The sequence below is a fragment of the Monodon monoceros genome, unplaced genomic scaffold, assembly GCF_005190385.1.
Source record: "Monodon monoceros isolate NGI ecotype Baffin Bay Population unplaced genomic scaffold, NGI_Narwhal_1 Super_Scaffold_20, whole genome shotgun sequence".
Classification (NCBI taxonomy): domain Eukaryota; kingdom Metazoa; phylum Chordata; class Mammalia; order Artiodactyla; family Monodontidae; genus Monodon; species Monodon monoceros.
Genome location: NW_021703777.1, coordinates 4,161,279 through 4,184,771, shown reverse-complemented (window position 1 = coordinate 4,184,771; position 23,493 = coordinate 4,161,279). Strand labels below are relative to the sequence as shown.

Below are 23,493 nucleotides of genomic sequence, written 5' to 3'. Positions count from 1 at the left end.
TGTCAGGAGTGGCCCAGGGACAGTCATTTTACTGGAGTATCTGTTGCATGGCATTACATCCCTTGTTCCATGCTTTTAAATTAATTCAATTCATACTTTAGAAATGAATATATTTTCATTTTTAAAATTATTTCTGTAAGAATAGACTGCTCTTATTATTCAACTTAGAGAGTGAATACACTTTATCGGTATACATCTTAAAATAAATCTTTTAAATCATTTACTTATTTATTTTTGCAAATGAAAAATGACATGTGAAAGTATTTTTGACCTTTCAAAGCTGAATCCTAGCAATCTCTATGTTAATATAAGTAGGTCCAACAAATTTACATGTTTATGTCTACTGATTGCATCATGGTGTCTGTAATCTAAGATGAGGATTGATCTGATAAACTGACGTTAAATTGAATGAAAGTCTAATTAGCTTCTGATTTTGTCATCTCTTACCTATTTGATAGCAACAAACCATATTATATGAACTTACTTTGTTTTTGTTTTAGAAATATACAGGAAGGCAAATTTGGGGAGTTGGTTACACTCTAGACTCAACATTTGAAAGATTGGGGCATTTGTAAAATAGCTATTATCATTTTTTAAAATAAGAGAAAATAAGTTAATTTTTGAGAGACTATGACAAGTAATAAAATGTAAGTAGGACGCAGAACCTAAGAGATACATCTGGGTGCACAGGACTGTGAAATTCCATGTGGCGTTGTATATGATCACATATTACCAAATTACATAGTTATTTAATTACCCATTTATTCATCAGATGCTTATTTAGCATTGGTATGTGAGGTCCAAGTCTAGGCACTAACTGATAACTATGGCAATAGATGGGATGATATGGTTATGAGAAGTAAAATTCAACAAAGCAGAAATACTTCGGCGGGCAAATCAAGATAAATATCCGAAGGGACTAATAATTAGCAAAGAGGCAGGAGAACAAGGTGATTACGGAATGAAAGAAAAGAAAGCCAGAGATGGGAACAAGTTCAACAGTGCTGGGGGCATAGAAAGGTCAAGGAAGATCATTAAAATATATTCATGGGTTAGTGATTAGTTTGTCCTTGTGACATTTAGAAAATCAGTCCTCAGTGGGCTTAGAAATGAAAAGGAGGGAAGAAGTATAAAAACCTCTTTCCAAATTTTGAAAGAGTAAAAAATCAACAGTAGTAGCTGCTGGTGGGAAGGTTTAGGACTGATGAAGATATTTCTTACTTCTTGGACGATTTGTTGGTTTAAAAGGATATTGGTAAAGAGAAAGATGTATGAATAATGTAACAGGGGAAGGAGGGACAAATACAAAACAAAAAAGGAGGGGAGGTTGGCCTTGGAAAGAAATAGAAAATTTCCTTTGAGAATTAAATAAAAATGAAGATGTAAATGGAAACAGGAGGTTTGGGGATTAATTTCTTTCTTTTCCAGCTTTTATTGAAATTCAGTTGGCATATAAAATTGTGTAAGCTTAAGGTATACAAGGCGATGATACTTTACACATATGTTGTGAAATGATTTGGGCTTACTTTTTAATCACTTCTATGTATTTCATGATTTAAAGAACAAGGCAACCTGTTTAGAGTGAGAAGTTATTATTATGCCGGGAGACATCAAACAAAGACTAAAGATCTGAAATAAAAGTGGAGTAGGGTATGAAATGCAACTAACTTTAAAGGTCAAGTAACATCCTGTTACTTGAAAATTGGAGATCGTGAATTTGAAAATTTGTAAATTTGCTTATGTAATAGTCTAGTACTTTAATCAAAAACTTAAGTGCAGGGAATGTTTTCTAGTTCTGAAAGCAGGTGTGTCAGGATGATAAATGGACCCGGAAATTGGTAGTTCTGGTCATAGAGTAGAAAACATCTAGATATGCTAGATTATGTAGGAAAGGAGGGAAAGATAGTGGGACACATAGGTTAGAAGAACATATAAGAATATTGAGAAGAGAGAATTTGAAGAGGGAATAAATTGAAGTTTCAAAAAAGTTCTAGAGAATTTACCTTAAGTATGTGGTCTTTGGAGAGGGCCATGTTTCACATAAAACAAGAAGCTGATCTGGGCTTAAGTACATTGTTTTCTTCTCATCTTTTAGAGCCGGGGTCTGCAAATGAAGGACCACAGACCAAATCTGGAAAGCTGCCTATTTTTGTAAATAAAGCAGTTGTTTTGCTTGTTTTTAGAACAGCCACATTCATTTAAAAAAATAGTGTCTGTGGCTGCTGTCATGCTGCTATGGCAGAGGTGAGAAGTTGGCACACAAATTGTGTAACCCACAAAGCCAACTGGCCTTTTTCAGCGGCCCTGCCAATAAAAACCTGCCAACTGTTTTGGGGAAGTGATTCTCAACAAAGGATGGGGGGAATGGAGGAGTGCAGTGTTATCTGTAAATCAAGAAAGAGGTTCCAGTGATTTCAGTGACTAGCCTTCCCCAAACACTCACTGCCTCTCCATATCCTCCTAGGGATGACATTTAAGTGCTTTTCCCCTTGGTTTTCTACCTTCCTCCGCCAAACAGCGGCTCTGATTATTTAGTCTCCTCTCTGTCACAGAGTCGTGCCCCTTTCTACTGCACATAGTTCATGGTGTCCTTGTGATTGGATAACATGGAACACACCACAAACATGCACACAGAGACATACAGAAAGAAAGAAAAGAAAGTAAAAGAAAAGATGCAAACCTAAACAAATGAGCACTAAAACACTGAACCTTGGGGTCTGATAGAACAGAAGTCCAGCCCTTACCTTTGAGGGGAGTGACCTGCATAAGATCATTCCATGAGTCTCAGATTCCTCATTTGATAATTAGCTATTATCTGGGACAATTAAGGAATAATATATGTAAAAGCACCTCCTATATTGCCAACATACAGTAAATGATTAATTATACCCTGGTTTCCACTTCGGGGAATGCAACTCATTCAGAGATTAGCTGCAAATATTATTTTACCAAAGCTTAAAAATTGGATTAATCATTCCCTTAACCCTTTGGTTATACACTGACTATATCAATTTCCATATTATAATACTGCTTACTTTAGGTATATTTCTTGCAAACGACTGCAAATCTTACCCAAAAAATCGTGTGTTTTTTTTTCTGTCCCCTATACCTAATAATTCCAGATATATAATTCAGACTCAAGAATATGCTTGTGCTAAATGGCATTGTATTATACTTGCATGATGTAGCTCACTTAATTCCTTTATGACATGTCTTTTCACAAGTATTTTCCTGTAAATGAACCATATTGGTATTAATTAAAACTGTTGTAAAAGCTGAGGACAACGTGGATTATGAATATTAAAAATAAATATAGAAATGGAATTATAGTTTTCAATATGTAACACTTCTTATGCAAGGTAGGAAATGAATATAAAATATGGTGTGTGTGCATTTGATACAGAGTATTGGGATTTCTGTAATAGAGTGACAGCACAATTTATGAAACACTTGAATGCATTTGGAATAATTTGGCATGTCTCCAAAGCATGGAAGTATGAAGGGAAACAGTTTAATTAGGATAAGCTAAGAGAACTGTTTGACTGTGTAATCAGAAACCACTATACCAAAACTGAAATTGTAGTTTACAGGTTGCATTTGCCTTCTGTTTTCAGCAAATGGCAGCGAGGTTCATATTAGCAATGTGCGATATGAAGATACAGGGGCATACACTTGTATCGCAAAAAATGAAGCAGGAGTGGATGAAGACATTTCTTCTCTTTTTGTGGAAGATTCTGCTAGAAAGACCCGTAAGTATTGAATACACACACACACACACACACACACACACACACACACATCATACTCAACGTTACAAGTAAGTTTTTTCAAAAACAAAGGCATCAGAAAGCGCTGTGAAAAGAGCAATGCATAAAAAGAAAAAACAAGCAAACAAAAGCAGTTTTCATGTATAGGAAGGCTGGAATTCTTGAAATATAAAAAGGAGATTTAAGGATTAAATACAAGATTGTGAAACTTTCAATACGGCAACTAAAATGACTTTGTTTCTTTGGCAAGTGTACATAAGATATGTTGGGTCCTGTCCTCCCATTTGCTCATATAGGAAATTAAATCCTTTGCAAACTCCTTCTCCCAAATGATTTGGAATTCAAGGTCCTACAGTACAGCCAAGGAGCATTCTGTAGTTTTAATACATCAATCATTCTTTTTTTGAAGTTGCATTGTAGTCCTGGCCGAGTGGCTGTACATCAGCCCTTCTTTGCAGCAGTCAGAGAAGTAAGCCACCTTGAGACACCCGCTGCCCCGGCACCAACACCACCCCATGGGCTATTCTCCTTTTATAGCTAGAAAGCCTTTGTCATTGCTGTACCTGTCTCCTCGTTGTTTCATGAAGTTTTAACAAAAATGTACTGTCTTTTTTAAAAATTAGTACTTAGTGAAAGGGATATGGTGGCCTGGGATGCTAAAGATGGAATTTTGGTTACAGCTGAATTGTTTAGAACTCAGAGTACTCTTGCAGCATTTATCAAGTGGGCTCTCTATAGGCAAACACTCAGACATTTTCTTCCCCTGGTGCACATGTGCCACGGATGGCTGTTTTGGGATTGGGTCTGGATGTGCTTGGAATGGCTATTTTCCTTGTCCCAAAGTCTTGCACCTGTCTGTACCGCCTATCAGTCTAAGTTTTTGCAGGGATCCTTATATTTTGAGGACCATTTACATATGCAATTCTCTGAGCCAGTTTTTGGACGAGGTTGAAACATTGTCCCAGGAATCTTCTTATTCCTCTTTCAGTTGGTGAGTGCATGTAGATATGAGTGGATCCAATGAGGAAGTTGGGTCTTACCCAGGCCCTGACTACTGGTATATCTGTATCTATATTTCGTCTGGCTAGGACAACCATCATTATAAGCAAATACTTAAATATAAAATTCTTAAGGTGAAAAAAGAGAAAAGAAAACTGGATTTAATGACCTAGATAAGGACCACCATAGTTTCTTTACCCCAATTTGCAATTCATTTCCTGTTAAAAATTAATTTTGGGTGACAAGTAATTGAAAACTTTAGTTTTCCTTGTCCTTTATGATGGTGCTGATGAGACAGATTTTGCTTTCAACTCTGTATTTTAATTTTTATTTAATATTGGTCATGTAGTTTTCAACATATTTCTCTATTACAAAATTGAAACCCCTAGCTGTAGCTTCTTTAATCAGTGGATCACTATCTACCAGCATGTATATCTGAGAAACACTTTACTGGAAGATTTCATACAATTTTGTCATAGAAATGTGTTAGTTTAATCGTAAGCTGTTTATGAAATCATGTTTTCAGTTTATTTTACTTTATCACCTTAAACTCTGACAGGTCAAAATAATGCATTTTAAGTATTTATTTATTTATTTATTTATGTCTGTGTTGGGTCTTAGCTGCAGTGCGTGGGCTTTCTCTAGTTGCAGCGAGCGGGGGCTATTCTTTGTTGCGGTGCGAGGGCTTCTCCTTGCAGTGGCTTCTCTTGTTGTGGAGCACGGGCGCTAGGCCTGCAGGCTCAGTAGTTGTGGCTCGCGGGCTCTAGAGCACAGGTTCAGTAGCTGTGGCGCACGGGCTTAGTTGCTCCGTGGCATGTGGGATCTTCCCAGACCAGGGCTTGAACCCGTGTCCCCTGCACTGGCCGGCAGATTCTTAACCACTGAGCCACCAGGAAAGTCCGAAAGAGATTTTGTTAGCAATATGCTGTTAAAATCAGAAATATTAATTTTATAAGACATAGCATTGCAGGCCTTACTACATCTATAGTTAATAGAACTTTCAAAGCTATCTTATAATAAACAATACAAATGAAAGATTTGGAGAATTTTGTTTTCTAACTCTGGAAGTGAAATATGTATAGGTATTAGTTATGCATTCAAATCATGTGACATTTTGAAGGATAAAGAGTGAAAACTAGCAGATTTTAGTTTTGTAATTAATTAATGAATTTCAAAAAGGTACTTGACATAAGGCCTACCCTCTTAACATAAGGATACCGGCTTAACCCTCTTAAAGTTTTAAGTGTACAATATTGTATTGTTAACTACAGGACTAAGTTGCACAGCAGAGCTCTAAAATTTGTTTATCTTATATAACTACAACTTTATAACCATTGAACAACTCTTCATGTCTCCCTTCTCCCCTTCCCCTGACAATCACCTTGTATTTTCTACTTTTATGATTTTGACTCTTTTAGATACCTCATATAAGTATAATTACACAATATTTCTCCTTCTCTGACTCGCTTGTTTCAATGAGCATAACATCTTCCAGGTCCATCCATGTTGTTCCTTCTTTGTAAGACTGAATAATATTATATTGTATGAATATACAAAATTTTCTTTTTCCATTGATTTGTTAATAGATATTTGGGTTGTGTCCATATCTTGGCTGTTGTGAGTAATGCTGTAATTAACATGTGAGTGCAGCTATCTCTTTGATCCTGGTTCCAATTCTTTTGGAAATACACCCGCAAATGGGATTGCTATATTATATGGTAGTTCTATTTTTAGCCTCCATAATGTTTTCCATAGTGGCTACACCATTTTACATGCCCACAGACAATGTGCAAAAGTTCCAGTTTCTCCACATCCTTGCCAATACTTTTATCTTTTGTTATTTTGATAATAGCTGTTCTAACCGGTATGAAGATAATATCTCATTGTGGTTTTGATTTGTATCCCTGATGATTAGTGATACAGAAAAAATTTTCATATGTCCATTGGCCATTTGTATGTCTTTGGGGAAATGTCTGTTCAACTCCTTTGCCCATTTTTAAGTTGGGTTATTTTTTGCTATTGAGTTATTGGAGTTGCTTTTTTTTTGAAAATTAAATGCTTATCAGATATAAAGGATGAACATATTTTCTCCCATTCCATAGGTAGTTTATTTTCACTCTGCTGATTATTTCTTTTGCTGTGCAGAAGCTTTTAAATTTGATACATTCTAACTTGGCTATTTTTGCTTTTGCTACCTGTGCTTTTGAGAAAAGTATAGGTCAGTATCCCTGATGAACATAGGTACAAAATTTCTCAACAAGATATTAATGAACTGAATCCAGTGGCACATTAAAAAGAACATACACCATGATCAAATGGGATTTATCCCTGGGATTCAAGGATGGTTCAACATAAGGAGATCAGTACATGTGACTTGCACATTGACAGACTACAGGATAAAAATCACCTGACCATCCAGTAGATGCAAATAAAACATTTGAAACACCTTTTCATGATAAAAATACTTTGACAACACCCCTTTACAATAAAAATTCTCAACAACCTAGGTGTGGAAAGAATTTACGCCAACATAATTAAGGCCATATATTTTTAAGCCCACAGCTAACACCATACTCAATGGTTAAAAGCTGAAAAAAACTTTCCGTCTAAGATCAGGAACAAGACAAGGATACACACTCATACTTCTATTTGACATAATGTTGGAAGTCCTAGCCATAACAATTAGGCAAGCGTAAGAAATAAAAGGCATGCAAATCCAAAGAAACAAAATTGTCTCTGCAGATGACATGATCTCATATAGAGAGAACCCTAAAGATGCCACAAAAATACCTGTTAGAACTAATACACATATTCAGCAAAATTTCAGGGTACAAAATCAACATATGAAAATCAGTTGTGTTTCTATACATTAACAATGTATATCTGAGAGGCAGTTAAGAAAGAAATTCCACTTACAAGTGCATCAAAAAGAATAAAATACCTAGGAATAAATTTGACCAAAGAGGTGAAAGACCTGTACACTGAAAACTATAAGGAATTGATTAAAGAAATTGAACAAAACACAAATAAATGGAGAGATATTCTGATATTCTGTGCTCATAGATTGGAAGAATGAATACTCTTAAAATGTCAGTACTAACCAAAGGGGTCTCTGATTCAATTCTATTTCCATCAGAATCTCAGTGGCATTTTACAGAAATAGAAACAGTTCCTAAAATTCATATGAAACAACAAAAGGTCCAGAATAACTGCAAAAATCTTGGAAAAGAAGAGCAAAGCTGGAGGAATCACACTTCCTGATTTCAAAATATATTAAAAAACTATAGTCATTAAAACAGTATGATATTGGCGTAAAGACAGGCATGTAGACCAATGGGACAGAAAAGAGAGCTCAGAAATAAATCCACACATATGCAGTCAACTAATCTGTGACAAGAGCTCCAGAACACATGTTTGCCAAAGGATAGTCTTTTCAAAAAATGGTGCTGGGAAACTGAGTGTCCACACATAGAAGAATGAAACTGAACATCCCATCTTTTACCATATACAAGAATCAACTCAAAATAGTTAAAGACTTAGGTATAAACCTGAAAATGTAAACCTCTTATAAGAAAACATAAGGGAAAACTTCATGACATTGCTTTTGGCAAAAAAAAAAAAAAAAAAAAAAAATGGATTTTAGTTGTAACCCAGAAGTCTCAAGCATCACTAATTCATGTTTATATTCTATTATTTTATAGGCATGCAAATACAGTTTCTTTGCAATAACAAATTTAACTCTCATTTAAATAAACAACTTTAACCTTTTTTTTTTTTTTTTGCACGTCGTGCAGCTTGGGGGATCTTAGTTCCCCACACAGGGATCGAACCTGGGCCCCTGCAGTGAAAGCGCCGAGTCCTAACCACTGGACTGCCAGGGAATTCCCTAAACTAATTTAATTTTTGTTAAATTTGTTTTCCACAAATTTGCGACACCATTATTAAGAACATATACATATATAGTTGTTAATGTGAAAATAGCCATTTTTAGAAACTAACGCACATAATTAAAACAAGAATAAAGCTAAATAAGTAAACTAATTGAGTAGAATATTAGTAGTGATAAAAGAGAATGAACTGAAAATGTGAGACTGTCCAGTTGAAGGCAGTTTCCTTGGGATGTTTCCTAGTACTCAATAAACTGTCAGAATTCTGTATAACAATACCAAAATCAGGTGGCGAGCACATCAGGGAAAACTATAGCCTTTTCTAAGTCCTAACATAAGAATTGCGCTGGGTTCTCTTCTAGTAATTCCATGGAAAAAAGACTAATAATATTAATTATGCAAGTCACATTTGTATGTTGACAGATATTCTCAAAAAAACAGAGAAAACAGTCACGGACCCATCAATGATGACTTCACTCTTCTTATTTACATATATTAAAAATTACTCACTTATCCAAAATAATTTCAGAGGTCTTTTGTCCTTTTAGTTGTGTTAGGATACAACATACAGTTGACCCTTGAACAATGCAGTGTTTACGAGTGCCAACCGCCCTTGCAGTCAATAATCTGAGTAGAACTTTACAGTCTGTCCTATGTGTCTGTGGTTCCATATCCATGGATTAAACCAACGGCGGATCGTGTAGTATTGTAGTATGTACTTATTGAAAACAATCCCTGTATAAGTGGACCCGCACAATTCAAACGCATGTTGTTCAAGTGTCAACTGTATGTTTAAAAAGCAGATTGGTCTAATAGAAGAGCATGAACTTTGGAGTAAGACATGAGTTAGAATAATTCCTCCACCACATAATAGTCCTGTGATTTGGAGCTACTAGTTAGCATCTCTGAGCTTTAATGTCCTTATCTGTAATACAGTATAAATACTAACTCACTAAGGGTTTTCTGTATAGATAACTGTAAAGCACTCACCATAATGCTAGACATTATGCTGATTCTTACTAATTTTCTGAAAATAATTACTTCTTGCTAGAAACATTGACAAAAATCATTTTTAATAAGACTGGAAAATCTAGTAATTGTTAGAAATCAGAGTTTCCAAAATGAATGATACATATACAGAGATATAGGTATAGAGATAGATGGAGATGGAGATGTGAGTGTATATTGACATCTATAGTATTATATATCCAAACAAAATATTATATATCTTCATTCTAAAAAATTGACTCTGCTGATAAGAGTATAATTTTTCTTTTAATGTAGCTATTAAGATATTTTAAATAAAAAAATACATATTTTGCCAGGGTCCACTTTTGCCAGAGCCAAAGCAAAAGCTACACTTTATTTCCCCTTTATGTTGGTCAATTTATATTCCTATTATACTAAAAAATTATTTTGTAAGGTGATTTTCTTCTGTTTTCTTTCTGAAGGATGCAGAGAAGTATTGAATCCCATGTAGACAGCAATAAAAAAGGGGAAAGATTTACAACTCTTGGGTCAAATGACACAACACGGATTTTGTTTGGCTACAGCCTCAGAGTAATCATCCAGCTATTTTCTGTATAATTGAGTTCTGATAGTGGCATCAACCACATTTTTTTCTTATACTGTATTTCCCAGCAATATGATGCTGTTGAGAGAAAAATTCGTGCAAAGCATCACAGGCCAGGGAGCTGATTTTTCTTGTACCTGAATCTTTGAAATGGAAAACCTTGAGTTACAGGCTTGTTGGCAAACCCTACTGGAATTTTTCTCATGTGACAAATTGAACTACAAGAAAATGCTGCAAAATAATATAATCTCCAGCTATATTAGGCTTAGGGTTTGATAACCAAGATTGAACAGAATGGTATACAGGGAGGAATTAAATGCAAAGAACAGTAGAAATGGGCCCTAGACTGGTGCTTGTAACAGGGAGTAGAAGACGACTTGAAATAATGTGAGGGGATTTTAGGTAGAGGTACAACATTGTTTATTTGGAAACATCTTGCACATAGCATAAGCACTTAATACACTTCCATTTCCAATGGGAGGCAATTCCCAGATGATAACAATTTATCTTCAGAATTATGGTAAATTAAAAGCAGAGTGAATGTAGGCTTCTCTGGAAAGCTTTTAAGCCTCTATGTGCATTAAGCCCTGGGCACAGGTTTTATGACACCTTGCTGGGATTTTAGTAAAGGATACGTTTAATCTAGCTTCTCAGAAATATTGGAATATAATATTCGAATATGTTAGACTAGTCTATATATATTTTTTCTTTTTTTCATTGTCACAGTCAGTATTACATTGGAAATATTCAGCTATTGCTACATTCCTTAGTTTAGAATTAACTTCAATAAATTAATATTGGTTGACTGTTATGAACTAAAATTCATTATGATTCTTTAAATGGATATTTTAAATGGGTTAGACTCTACAACAAGATTACAAGAATGAACAAACTATATAAATATATAATGTTCATATAAGTTAATAAGTATTATAAAAATATGACAAGTATAATTCACAATACACGGATTTAGAAATATGGTGAAATGTAGCCACTTGTACCTAAATATTTCAAAAGATAATATGAATGTTTAAGAAGTATTTGCCTATTTTAGAAGTAGAGGAAAGGGTCTTAAAATAGGTTAAAATATGGTATTTTTACATTTAAAGGCAGTTTAAATATGATATCACAAACTTTGGAAATAGAACATATTCTGGTAATATGAACAAGTTATTTAACCTTTCTAGTCTTCATTTACTTTCTATTTTTAAAGAGTAGAGAAAATACTTACTCCGAAATAGCAGTTGTATAGATTTAATGAGATCATTTACGTAGGATCTTATCTATGTCTACAGAGGCTAGGAAGTCAGTATAAACCAAGAATAGCATAGTCTATCAGGTATAGCTGGACCCAAATGCACCAGTTATCAATTAATAATCATTTTTATACTCAACCAATATGAGTTAGGTAGAATAAATAGGAATTTGGAAAATCTATAGTTAAAGATATGGTGTGGACATCACAGCCAGGGTGAGATGTTAATGCTGATAGCTACGAGCTCAGTGCTGGAATCCAGAGGCACCAAATAAAAACAGACATTTGAGAAAAATGAAGTAAATCAATAAATGAAAATTATTGTTAATTTTTGTTTAACATTCACTGACTATTATTTAATAGAAGTAGTATACTAAAAACACTTTAAAGCAGAGTGAACAATGCATATTTCTTTTGAAAAACCCAAAACACTATTTGGTGAATATTTGTCACGACATTTACATATTAGTAAGCTTATTGTGAAATAAAGCACACTTAGACTAATCAGACTCAAGTTGAGGTTAATCATGCTTGATAAGCATTTATTATTTTATGAGCTTTCATTACTTATCTTAAATTCTCATATTCAGGCTCTAAATTTGGCCAACGACATTGTCGCATCCTGTGAAGTAACTTGTTCATAAATCTTTTCATCTGTTGACCCAGACCATGGTGAAATGATCTGCTTTGTGGTTTCCATATCTGAAGGTTATATTTTCAAAACAGCATGCTTTTCAATGTCATTAAATAGACCTGTTTCTAACGCATTGCCATTTTTGCCCAGTAGTGGAAGCCTGTCTCTCATTTAACAAGATGCTACGTGATCTGAATGTCATCAAATTGACAAGTTTACAACAATCATCAATAATCAGGGATCCCTTGCCTACAAAACAAAATATGACTCTAAGCTTTCTTATTTTGATTTATTTCCTCCATTTTGTCTACAGGACCTTGTATACCTTCAGTGGAATATTCCTGTATCTCATCTCATATTATACCATGTCAATTTGCCTAATTTATTTTATGATAGAAATAGGCAAGTAATGATGATATTTTATTTATATTTCTGCAGGCTTGCAGACTAAATAAGCTTATATACAGTGACAGTGCTGAGTATGAGGTCTCTATGAAACTTTTAGAAAACCTATATACTAATACTTTGTTGGTGGTGTTCAGGAGAAAACGTTAGGATTCACTTTGATAATCCATAATTCCAGAGGTATTGCACTTGGTGAGTCCTTTGCAAAATAGCTGTGACAGGTAGCCCCCGATTTTCATAAATTCTATTTATGCCACTATCTTTTACGAAAGACCTACAAATACGTTAGTATCAGCTTTCGCTAACCAAAAGAAATCCTAAGAGGATCTTCTTTTCTAGTAAGAAAGGTGAAGAGCTAAAATCACGTCCAACCCGCTTTGCAGCAGCCCTGTAGAGGTTGGGAGCATCTGAGCTGGAAGGCTGGCACAGCCAAGCTCCTTCCCTGGAACCACACTCAGCATCATCTCAGCATCTCAGCATCAATCCCTCATAGCTGTGAACGGTGTCTGTGAGCATCTGTGCTTTACCTCCATTTATTTTGTGCCTCCCTTAGCAAGACGTGTCCTAAGGTAATTGCTTCTTCACTTTATAGCATTTTGGTTTGTAAAAGGTTTCACAGGAACCTTCTACTTTCGGATAGTGGGGAAACCTGTACTTAGGTTCAAGAGGTGAAAATTATCACTCAATGATTTTCTTAGAGTTCTCTGATATAGGAGTTCTGTCAGAAAATGGTGTCAATGTGTGAAGAGTTAATAAAACAAATGTGCTTTTCAAATTCCCAGGCTCCCATGTGAGGGGCTGAAGGGAGGTGCCTTCTTAACATTTTGTGAAATCTAATTGATGCCATACATTTTTATCAACTGTGTACAAAGAGCCCAGATTATACATCTGTGTGCCTATTATCCTCTGTTTGCCCAGATATCTGGGTTCTGATAAGAACTAATTGTTGTACGAATATGCCAGAAAGAGTGAGTCAGACAGTTTGATTACTGTTTATCTTCCTTATTTGCTTTATTTTCCAACTTTGTGTTCATTTCCATATTTGTGTTACATGCGAAATATTACTTTACATTTGAAATGTTATTAAATATGACATTTCTTAAAAGTCACTTTTCTAACTCATGCAGTAAAATTGTGTGCCAATTTAAATACAGTATCTTTCCCCTAAATTGATCTACTGTCTGTCTAATGCATACCTTTATAAATACTAAACTCTGGTATAACTAATACTAAAACTTTTGGAAACATTCTAATAGTACAATTTGAAGAGAAAATAAATTATTAGTGAATAAAATATTTGTTTTTGTCTGAAACATATGCTTATAGAAAGTCAAAATGTGTTCCTAGATACAGTTTGGATCAAGAAGACTAAGATTATACCATATAGTAAAGAAAAAAAGGAGTGTTATTTTCTAATGTAATTATCATAATGATATTCAAGTAAAGACTATATACATACATATACATATATATCATATCCAATATTGTCTTAATTATGATTATACTAATATCAATATTAGAATATAATTTTAGGGGTATGTTTCAAAGGCAGAATAAACCTCAGAAAAAAAGTATGATTAGATTAAAATTAAGAAGCTCTAATCATAAGAATTTTCCCTCAAGATATTGTCTACCTAAAAAACTAATAAGAACTTAGTATCATAGATTAATCAATAGATAGATAGATAGTTATAAATGAAACAAACCAAAGAAAACTAGGCAGTAGTTTTAAAAAGACTTTTCAGACAGAAGGAAAGATGAAGTGCCAATATATATTATGAAAAGATGTTAATCCTCGTTAGTTTTCAAGGAAACACACTTTATAATCACAGAGAAGTGCCATTTTTACGTCTACCAGAATACCAAAAATTAAAAAGCTGCAAACCACCAAGACTTGATGTGATTTGGAAAAATAGGACTCAATGTCCACTGCTAGAGGTAGTGTCAGTTTCACCTCCCTTTGGAAAGCACTTCAACATTTTCTGCTCGGATTTGCATATGCCTTGGAACCCGGCAATCACACATATTAGAGAAATATTGAATTGCCATACATTCAGAAGTTATTTAAGAAGAACCTGCCACGTACTTAATATTTTGCTATAATTTAGTTTCATTTTTATTCGTTTTTAAATTACTTCCGTATTTCCATGGTAACCAAACTAACTTAAATACTTTTTACAATGGCTGTAATTTGATTTATGTAATTTAAATGTGTGTGAAGTTTTTACATTCCCAAGTGCGCGAATACTATTTCAAGATTAATCCAAACTTACTTGTTTTCTAATGTCTATTAGAAAAGGGATATTTACAAAATTTATAAAGTTAAGAGTTTTCATTGTAAGGTGAACAAAAAATCTACAGGGAACAATAGGTTTGTTCATTTGTGTTTTCACCTATGAAATATTCACTGAGGAAAGAACAAACACGCAAACAAACATGCTGCTAGCGTATGGCTAGCACTGAATAAGACAACTCTGTACTTTCAGAAAGACTATAGTTTAGTGCAGTTAGAAGTAAAGGACAGCTATAATACATGGTAGAATAACATAATTGTCACAGACATACAAGCCAAGTGGGATAGGATTGCAACCGCAGAATCATCAAATTCCAACTGAGTTGCATTGCATAATCTTTATTGAGGTAATGACATTTGAGCTAATATTTGGTGGCTGTAGCGATACCTCTACAGCTGGAGACTTAAAAGTATATCAACTCAGGGAAGAGTCATGAACCCACATGGTGTGTTTTATTAACTTTGTGTAATATACTCATAAAAAGATTTGCTGGGGATTTGCAATACATGGTGAGAATAAATTATTGGGTAGAACCAGATTAAGGGAGGTGTTGAACTTTGTGAATAGAAAAAGTCAAGTGAAGAGTCATTTACATGCTATATTTCTGCAAAGGTAAAAATTCTTTTCTACATAGTCATTATCTAGTGTTTAGATAAATATCACAGTAAGCACTTTTTGTTGCACATCTCATTTTTAATATATAGTAGACATTTGAGTAATTTTTTTTTTACCTGAGCAGGATTAACCAAATTCAAATTGCCAACATGGTATATAAGACCAACAGTCTTTTATGTTGACTATTTAATCTCAAGACAGAATACGTTTTGTGCTGCTGGATACAACCCATGTGAGCATTCAGTATGAGTTGGACCGTCTTCCTCATCTTTTGAAAATTATTTTGCATAATGGCATTTCCCAAAAGATAGTGTTACTTGATTTATCAGCCTGTTTGAGCTTCTAAGAAGAAAACGTTCATAAAATATTATTTTTAATAAATAATCATATTAAAATAGTCAAGGACTAAAATTATGCCTTAGGCTGCTTGTGCCTATTAATTTGTATCCATTAAATTAGAGGAAAGTTAACACTGAAAAGATTCTATTTTAATAATAGATAAGAGATAATCTACTGCCGACTTTATGCTTTTGTGGCCCCTGAGCAATGTTTACTTCATACCAATGAGTACAGTGTTGGCCAGGACACAATTCTGGCTACAGAAACTCATCTGAAAACATTTTGTTTGATACATAAATAAGTGGATACCCTGCTCATTAATTTGTTTTTAGAACATTATTATTCTACTCCAAACTATTTGATTAGACTCATTTTTAGCACATGCTTGCTTTGTTTTGCTTTTTTTAAGTTAATTTTTATTGGAGTGTAGTTGCTTTACAATGTTGTGTTAGTTTCCACTGTACAGCTAATTGCTTTTCTTAAATTATTAGAGAAATTAACTCAATTAGAGATATTGGTAGAAATAAAATTTTAATGGCTCCAGTATTCTAAGATACTTGGCACCATGTCTAGCACATAATAAGGGCTCAGTAAATGTTTCTGATTACTGATACTGTCATTATTCTGCTTCAATAATTTTAGCTTTAAATTTTTCTTAAATATGTTGAACAATGGATAAAAATTATGTAAATGGTAAAAATGGGTAAAAGTGAAAAATGCTAGGAATAGGACTATTCAAGAAGGTGTTACAGATGAAATATTTGTTATTTGTTTTTAACAGCAAACTATTTTGAGGCTCAGATTTACTTAGGAATTGCTTATGCCTTTATGAGCATGTGTCGCAACTGGCGATTCGTTTACTCTTGTATCTTACGTAGTCTGTTACTCCTGTGAAGCTAAATTCCCTTCTCGAATCTCCTAGTCACGTGAAAAATTGTATGCTCAAGTTGGAAAAAATGCCCTTGGAACAAACATTTCACAGTTTTATTCAAACCTGATCATTTTCCTTTGATGTTCTTTCTCGTAGAGTGTGGGAAAGGTAAGCTTCATACGGAATGTTAGTAAAAAATACATATACATATATAGGAGGGAAACCTTTTTTTCTTTAAAAAAACATCTTTATTGGAGTATAATTGCTTTACAATGGTGTGCTAGTTGCTGCTTTATAACAAAGTGAGTCAGCTATACATATACATATGTTCCCATATCTCTCCTCCCTCTTGGGTCTCCCTCCCACCCTCCCTATCCCACCCCTCTAGGTGGTCACAAAGCACCAAGCTGATCTCCCTGTGCTATGCGGCTGCTTCCCACTAGCTATCTGTTTTACGTTTGGTAGTGTATATATGTCCATGCCACTCTATCACTTCGTCCCAGCTTACCCTTCCCCCTCCCCGTGTCTGTTATTTGTAGTGAGGTGGATGGACCTAGAGCCTGTCATACAGAGTGAAGTAAGTCAGAAAGAAAAACAAATACCGTATGCTAATACATATATATAGGGAAACCGTTTTTATATCACATTCTGGAAGTCATGCCTGACTGCATCTTATTTTCAAGAGTGAGCAATAATTAAAGGTTACACGTGTGGAGTCCCTGTGGTATCAGACGGCTTCAACTGAAAATGCTCTCATGTTTCAGTGCCAGCGTTCACTCTTCCCACAGCACAGCTGGCTACACTACTGCTACTTGGCCTAGTTTATTTCTCTTCCTGTCACTTCTCTCTGAGCATCTTTGACCCCATTCTCTTTTACTCTGTTGCAGTCACTACAGCTGCTGGAGTTTCACTGTTGTTTGTTCTGACCTTTTTTCAGTTCTGACAATGGAAGGAAGAAGGGCAGCTGGCATTGTTCTCTCTTACTAATACAGAATCTGTTTTGTGTTGGAGTGGGGATGGGAAAGGAGGGGAGAGAGGAAAGAATTAGAGGAGAACAGAATAGTTTATTCCTTTTTTAAATTTTTTTGTAATTGAAGCGTAGTTGATTTACAATATTGTGTTAGTTTCAGGTTGTAAAGCAACTATACCCCAATTAAAAAGATAGTTTATTCCTTTTATGATTTTCCACCATTGTTTCTCCAGTGTAACAGTTTGAAGTAGCAGCTCCCAGGAGTAGCAGTAAGGTTTCAAATTAAGAAGATGATACATGTTAAAGTAATATGGGCAGTAACTCCAGATTTCTAATCTTAACGTGTAGTGGTGGTTTCTTTACCTGGTTTTAGACACTGACGTCACTTCTTCATGTTTTAATTTTCCCTTCTAACGTGATGAGGAAGAATTTTGTTTCTCATCATCAGGCATTTAAAACCAGGGATGACAGTGTCTCACAGGGAAGGCTCCTGAAAGATTAGAGATTTAAAATCAGGTAGCATTATGACCAGGAGTTTTAATGGGACAACGTAAGAAGCATAGAAAAAACAAAAACGAACAAACAAAAAACTGTGGATGACTTCAGACATTTTTCTGGTTTCACTATATTGTCATCCCTTTTTAAATACACTATTGAATCTTTTTTTTTTTTACTTTCAAATTTAAAAAATTAACAATTTTTAAGGTTACTTTCCATTTACAGTTATTACAAAATATTGATTATATCCCCTATGACGTACAGTACACCCTTGAGCCTATCTTACACCAATGGTTTGTGCCTCTCACTTCCCCACCCCTGTGTTGCCTCTCCCCACTGGTAACCACTAGTTTGTTCTCTATATCTGTGAGTCTGCTTCTTTTTGGTTATATTCACTTGTTTCTTGTATTTTTTAGATTCCACATATAAGTGACATCATACAGTATTTGTCTTTCTCTGTCTGACTTATTTCACTTAGCATAATGCCTTCCAAGTCCATCAGTGTTGCTGAAAATGGCAAAATTTCATTCTCTTTATGGCTGAGTACTATTCCATTATATATATACACCACATCCAGTCAGCTGTTGGTGGACACTTAGGTTGCTTCCATATCTTGGCAACTGTAAATAATGGTGCTATGAACATTGGGGTGCATGTATCTTTTCGAATTCCTTTTTGGTTTTTTTGGATATATACCTGGGAGTGGAATTGCTGGGTTGTTTTGTAGTTCTATTTTTAGTGTTTTGAGAAATCTCTGTATAGTTTTCCAGAGTGGCTGCACCAATTTACATTCCCACCAACAGTGCACAAGGGTTCCCTTTTCTCCACACCCTCGCCAACATTTGTTATTTTTGTTCCTTTTGATGATAGCCTTTCTGACAAGTGTGAGTTAATATCTCATTGTGGTTTTGATTTGCATTTCCCTAATGACTAGAGACGTTGAGCATCTTTTCATGTGCCTGTTGGCCACCTGCATGTCTTCTTTGGAAAATTATCTATTCAATTCTTCTGCCCATTTTTTAATGTGGTTGCTTTTTGTTTGTTTGTTTTGATGTGGAGTTGTATGAACTATTTTTATATGTTGTATATTAATCCCTAATCGGCCATATCATTTGCAAATTAAAACACCATGAGTCTGACTTCATTCATCTAAATAATATGTTTTTAAAACATGTAGGTAAATTATAATAACTAGGGACCTCCCTGGTGGTCCAGTGGTTAAGACTTCATCTTCCAGTGCAGGTGGTGAGGGTTTGATCCCTGGTTGGGGAGCTAAGATCCCACAGGCCTCGCAGCCAAAAAAACCAAACATAAAACAGAAGCAGTATTGTAACAAATGCAATAAAGACTTTAAAAAATGGTCCACATCAAAAAAATATTTTAAAAAATCCTAATAACTAGGATACATCAAGAATTTTAGGAAAACAGAGTAGTAAGCGACAACGCCCTGAAAAGCTGAGAACCTAACAGCTTATGATGTCATTTTAAGCAGGACCTGCCATTTGCTCTCCACTAATGTGAGCAAAACAAAGAGACTAACGTCTTTTGAGTAAATACTACTTTCAGAATTACGTCAGTTAGAAGAAAAATTATCCCAGAAAAAATAGTAAGAGAGACATCATGCTAACATTGAATTGACCTAATCCTATTCAACAAATGGCTCAATGAACAAGTTGGATGTGCTGTGTACAGCTAACGCATCTTGGGACCATCAGGGTATTTTGTAATTTAAGATCACAAGTTCTTCCACGACTAAGCTGAAATTCCTTTATGAATGTCATTATTAGTTTGTAATTCTCCAATTAACATTTTTCCCTCAAAATTCTTACTATATAACACATATCTGGGTTCTCTATCATAAAATTGTATGAGAACAAAGACATATTTAAGGTACTTTGGAGAAGAAAATTTCAGTTCTAGGGTTAGCCATCCTTTTAATCCAATAATACGTGACCTTATTGCTATAGGATGGGGATTTAACAGATTGAGAATGTCAGGTTTCACATTATTGTTTAACAGTGCGGAGCCTGGAGCTATTGTGTAAAAGCAAATCAAAAGCAATATGGAATTCACTTTAATCAACACAATGTAAGCACTTGAACCAGTTTTAAAAAGCAAATTGAATTTACTGTGGAACTTGCCATTGGCCTGCTAATAAGCCTTTTCATATTTGAGAAAGAATGTCTGAAGGGGCATGTACATATCTGTTCCTCCACACTGTGTACACTCAAATGTTATACTGTTTCTCTGCAATACAAGACAAGATATATAAGCCATATTACTGCTGCAAGTTGCTTCATTTTTGAGTCAAAATATAAAGTTCTTATCTTTGAAGTTATGTTTATATGTATGTTTAGCAAAAATACATATTCATTTTCAAAAAAGTACATGTGCACTTATGTATATAAACATATGTGTTGTGTGTATACATACACTACTGTGTTTGTGTGTGTGTGCACATGCCAGGCACTGTTCTAAGCAACTGAACATTTTTAGCTCATTGAATACTCATAAAATCTTCATACTGCCTGATTTTCTGTTCTATGTCATGCAATTTCTTTAGAAATCTGTTCCAAGAAGAAGTTAACCTCTGTTAACTTATAATCAGCTTGTTTTATGAGACATTATGTCATCTTCTACATGAACACTTTCTCAGGCCGTGTAAAGTCTAATATATTTTAAAATCTTGTGACGACTAGTCTTGTGACGAAATTTCCAATGCTAAGCTTATGGCCTGCTTCAGTGATTATGTTGTTAAGGTGTCTGCTGACTTTCATTGCCCTGTTTTATATCTGTTTTGTAATGTCTTTAGAGATAAGCAAATGTAACTGAATTATAAACTATATATTTAACCAGAATGCCTTAAATATCATGATATTTAATGCATTTGTGGATTATAATGTGTAATTTCCCTCTCAAAATATTTATCTAAAAATCTTCACATACCTGAACGATAAATAACTTTTTAATGTAGCCAGTTTCCTTCAGAGAATGTATATCTTTTATTTTATACCATGTTTAAATATAATTAGATCCATATGTTAACAGTGTATGTAATCTAAATATATTAAATATGTATATTTGAATACATATTAAATAGTGGGGAGTTCAGAATACGAGAGGGATAAAAATTGCTAGAAATAATACCCTTTTATAAAAACTGATATTCATTGCTACAGCTTTAAAGTCTACCATCTTTAATTATTTATTTGCACATATGCTAATTAACATCCAAGTAGTCTCCTATTTTTCTAATAATTTTGTTCTCTCAAATGATAATAAAGAGAATCCTCTGGTAGCCCTAATGATAGGTTAGAATATACTTTTATGCAACTTTTTTTTTTTTTGGCTACCTCTCTATTAATTTAATTTCTATAGGTATGATGATCTTGAGTTCTACTTAGGAGAACTAAGTACTGTATATATATAAAACATTATGTGCCATGTACTACTTAAAATGTGTGATAATCATTTTATTTTTCAAATTCTCTAATTCACCATGTGGTGTATTTTCTAGATGAGGAAGTCAAAGCAAATGAGGAAGTAACTTTGCTTGCCATCTACCTGAAATAGCAGGGTGTATAAGTGAATTAGAAGGCAAAGTTGTTCTCTTATATATCTGCAACTAATTACCCACAGTTGTTTAATAATGTCACTGTTTATTGTTTATCATGTAAAAACCACAGCCAGTCATTTGTGTGAAGAATTCTCAAAATCGAGTTGCTTCCTGACAGTAGTAGGCTTAGAATTTCTATATGAAGAGAAGCTTAGGTCTTGGCAATCTGGCTAAGAGGAAGTTAGGCTTTCTTGATGTTTGCTTAGTAAGCAGTCTGTTACACTAACACTGAGTGGTATCCAGCATGGTCCTAATGTTCCTCCTCTTCTGTTTCACTCACCTTGTAGTTTGTTCCCACATTGAAACAGATCAGGTCTCCCTCTGTCATAAATAAAGTAGGGTACAGGGGAAGGTGTATGGCTTTTGAAGACAGTTCATGAAGGGCATTATGGCTCTGCCTTGCTCTCTTGGATCACTTATTATGGAGAAAGCCAACTGCCAGCATATGGGGACACTTAAGCAGCCTTGGGGTGAGTCCCAGAAGTAAACTGAAACCTCCTGCCAACAGCTGGCACCAAATTCCCAGCCATTCAAGTGAACCTGCATGGAAGTGGATCTTCCAGCCCAAGTCAAGCCTGCAGATGACTGAAGCCTCATGAGAAAGCCCAAGCCAGAGCGCGCCCTCTGGCCAAAAAACCTCCATAAAGACATAAATGCTTTTTGTTGTTTTAAGCCGCTGAGTTTGAGATACTTTCTTACTCATCATGTTATAACCACTGCAGACAATATGCTTACTTGGTTTGGCATTGGAAGGAAAGATGGGTACCATTTTCATTTGTTTCATGCAATAGCTTAACTCTTTGACATGGGAATAATTCTTTTAAAAAAATTATTGAACTATAGTTGATTTACAATCTTGTGTTGAATGTCTTCTGTACAGCAAAGTGACTCAGTTATATATATATATATATATATATATATATATATATATATATAAATAACTGTTTCCATGTCTTGGCTATTGTAAATAGTGCTGTTATGAACATAGGGATGCATGTATCTTTTCAAGTTATAGTTTTGTCTGGGTATATGCACAGTAGTGGGGTGGCTGGATCATATGGCAGCTCTATTTTTAGTTTTTTGAGGAACCTCCATACTGTTTTCCATAGTGGCTTCAACAATTTACAAACCCACCAACAGTGTAAGAGGGTTCCTTTTTCTCCAAACACTCGCCAGCATTTATGATTTCTAGATTTTTAAAAGATAGCTATTCTGACTGGTGTGAGGTGGTACCTCATTGTTGCTTTGATTTGCATTTCTCTAATACTAGTGTTGATGAATATCTTTCAATGTGCCTATTGGCCATCTGTATGTCTTCTTTGAAGACATATCTATTTAGGTCTTCTCTCCATTTTTTGATTGGCTTGTTTGTTTTTTTGTTATTGAGTTATAGGAGCTGTTTGTATAGTTTGCACATCAAGCCCTTGATGGTTGCATCATTTGCAAATATTTTCTCCCAGTCCGCAGGTTGTCTTTTTGTTTTGTGGTTTCCTTTGCTGTGCAAAGCTTCTAAGTTTGATTAGGTCCATTTGTTTATTTTTGCTTTTATTTCTATTGCTTTGTGGGATGGACCTAAGAAAACATTGTTATGATTTATGTTGGGGAATGATTTGCCTATGTTTTCTGTTAGGAGTTTTATGATGTCTTGTCTTATATTTAAGTCTCAAAGCCATTTTGAGTTTATTTTCATGTATGGTGTGAAGGTGTGTTCTAACCTCAGTGATTTACATTTGGCTGTCCACCTTTCGCAACACCACTTGCTGAAGACAC

At 34.6% G+C, this 23,493-nt stretch overlaps 1 protein-coding gene across 3 annotated transcripts in view; it reads left to right on the top strand.

Moving 5' to 3' along the window:
* The window catches only part of FSTL5 (follistatin like 5), a 708,564-nt gene that overhangs the window by 582,813 nt on the left and 102,258 nt on the right, over window positions 1-23,493 (top strand). For all 3 annotated transcript variants that reach the window (XM_029235420.1, XM_029235419.1, XM_029235418.1), the window contains exon 10: window positions 3,615-3,749. In XM_029235420.1, the coding sequence (XP_029091253.1) occupies window positions 3,615-3,749 (135 nt within the window). The remainder of the gene's footprint in view (window positions 1-3,614; window positions 3,750-23,493) is intronic.